At 43.6% G+C, this 2133-nt stretch overlaps 1 protein-coding gene across 2 annotated transcripts in view; it reads left to right on the top strand.

Moving 5' to 3' along the window:
• phactr1 (phosphatase and actin regulator 1) overlaps window positions 1-2133 on the top strand; it is a 17243-nt gene that overhangs the window by 10307 nt on the left and 4803 nt on the right. For both annotated transcript variants that reach the window (XM_008338483.3, XM_017043000.2), the window contains exons 3-6: window positions 1150-1230; window positions 1316-1435; window positions 1518-1715; window positions 1790-2045. In XM_008338483.3, coding sequence (XP_008336705.1) covers window positions 1150-1230; window positions 1316-1435; window positions 1518-1715; window positions 1790-2045 — 655 coding nt within the window. The remainder of the gene's footprint in view (window positions 1-1149; window positions 1231-1315; window positions 1436-1517; window positions 1716-1789; window positions 2046-2133) is intronic.

Genomic DNA, 2133 nt, shown 5'->3' with positions numbered 1-2133 from the left:
TGCTGAGCATCAGCTCTGATGAGCACCTCCTCTCAGTGAGGGAGGAGGGAGAACATCAAATGAATGGAAACTGCTGGTTAATAACAATAACAAAGGCTTGGTTCAAGGAGTCTGACCTTTAAGATAAAATTCAGTTATTAATTAACCATACTGTATTTTCAGAATTGATGAGAGGATCGATTTGTCATTAGATTAAATACTCCAGTGGTCTAAAACTGTGGGTCCCAACCATTTTGTTGCTTTGTGACCCTATCTTGGCATCACACATTTCTGGCGACCCCAAAGACATTTTTTTTCTCTTTGTAGAATTAGTTTCTGATCGTGTTTTTTACACTGTGCTGAAAGTGTTTGGTGTTTTTAATCGGAATTTTAAAAAAGAAGTTATATTTAATCAGTAATTAAAAAGAAATTAATCACTAGACATTTCAATCCCAGATGATTCTATGTGAGGTCACAACCCCAAGGTTAGAAAAAAAACTAGTCTACAACATCCACTTTTATACACTTTTTCAATATCCAAAGACCAAAGACAAAGGTGGAGTAAAATGATTTAATTGGTTCAGCTGAAAAACTGGGTAATTAATTTAAAAAACTACAACCTGATCTATTTTATTTGTGATCTTACAGAGCAGTTCTACAGTATGGATAATAACTGGTTAATAATTAATCCTCCCACTCGTCATTATACCACTGCAGATGAAATAGCTAATTACCTGTTTTTCATAAGTTACACCAATTTTTCTTAACATAATTTCTATTGATTTTTCTCAGTCCAGACGTTACAGTTAATTACAGATGCAAACCCAGCGGACTGGCTGCAGCAGAGTCGATAATTAATATTCACTGTGGCGGCAAATTAGCTCTAAATGCTGATCTGCTGTGCTGTGGCTCCAACAGCAAATTAGCTTCTGTGTGGTTGGAGCCAGAGGAGTGATGCTTGTTAGTGGGACACATGTCCAGATCAGAGCCTCAGTATACACAGAGGCGCGGTGCTTTGACACACAAGTACTGTATGTATTAGACACATACACGGAGCAGAAGTGACCAGATTGGCTGTGGTGTTTACAGAAAAACTACTTTGGCTTTGTGCTCAACACTTAAAATAATGAGTCCTTTAGAATCGTTACCTTGAGTTTTTTTTTCTCCCAGTTCTGGAGAGGAAAATGTCTACTCGCCAGAGCAGAGAAGAACTTATCAAGAAAGGAGTTCTGAAGGAGGTGTATGAAAAAGGTCAGAATCCTGGAATCTCCCTTAATCCACAACTCTGGATTAAATAACTAGAAAAGAGTTCATCATTATCTCTTTTTAATTGCAGAAAGTACATCACCCGCCTTAAGAGAGGAGGTGAAAATGGAGAATGGACGTTCTCCAGTGCTGGGCTCCGACCTGTCAGAGGCTGAAGGTACCGAGCTGATGGAGGGAGCAGCAGCTGTAGGTACGAAAAGGAGCCACATCATCTGCTACGGTGTCAGCGCCGACTGTCACATGTGACTCTCTCACTTCGTTCTTCACTTCAGGTCCAGTGGAGTTTCAGATGGTCAGTGACAACACAAGTCAACAGGACCAGAGGTCCAGCCAAGCTCCGCCCACAAAGAAGTCAAACGTATATTCAGATGACGCTGTCGAATCGACACTCTCCAGACCTCCAACTCTACACAAACAACCTCCCGCGCTGCCACCGAAACCATTTACCAGGATACCAAACCACATTACAGGTGATTTGTCCATCTTTAGATGAAGCTCAGATCCTTCCACCGAACGCGTCTGATTCTTGGCCTTCTTGGTGCAGATGGGGCTCCGATCAGGTTGCCATGTATGTCAGTGAAGCTGTCGCCTCCTCTACCTCCAAAGAAGCTCATGATCACCGTACCTACAGGCAGCATGGAGCCCTCACCGCTTACCTTCCAGAGGTGCCCTGCTCCCCCCAGCCACATCACGATGGGAGGTCATTCGCTGCAGTACGGGGCGCTTCCGCTTCACCCACCAAGTCGAATCATTGAGGAGCTCAACAAAACACTGGCGCTCACCATGCAGAGGTTTGAGAGGTAAGAACCTGCACATCTCTCTCCCCCCCCGCCCCCGTCCCATCCACCCCAACATCCACACATACACAGCTGCCGATTCAAAATCATT

This window comes from Cynoglossus semilaevis, chromosome 2 (genome assembly GCF_000523025.1).
Source record: "Cynoglossus semilaevis isolate Cse_v1.0 chromosome 2, Cse_v1.0, whole genome shotgun sequence".
Lineage (NCBI taxonomy): Eukaryota > Metazoa > Chordata > Actinopteri > Pleuronectiformes > Cynoglossidae > Cynoglossus > Cynoglossus semilaevis.
This window is presented reverse-complemented; position numbering and strand designations above follow the sequence as displayed.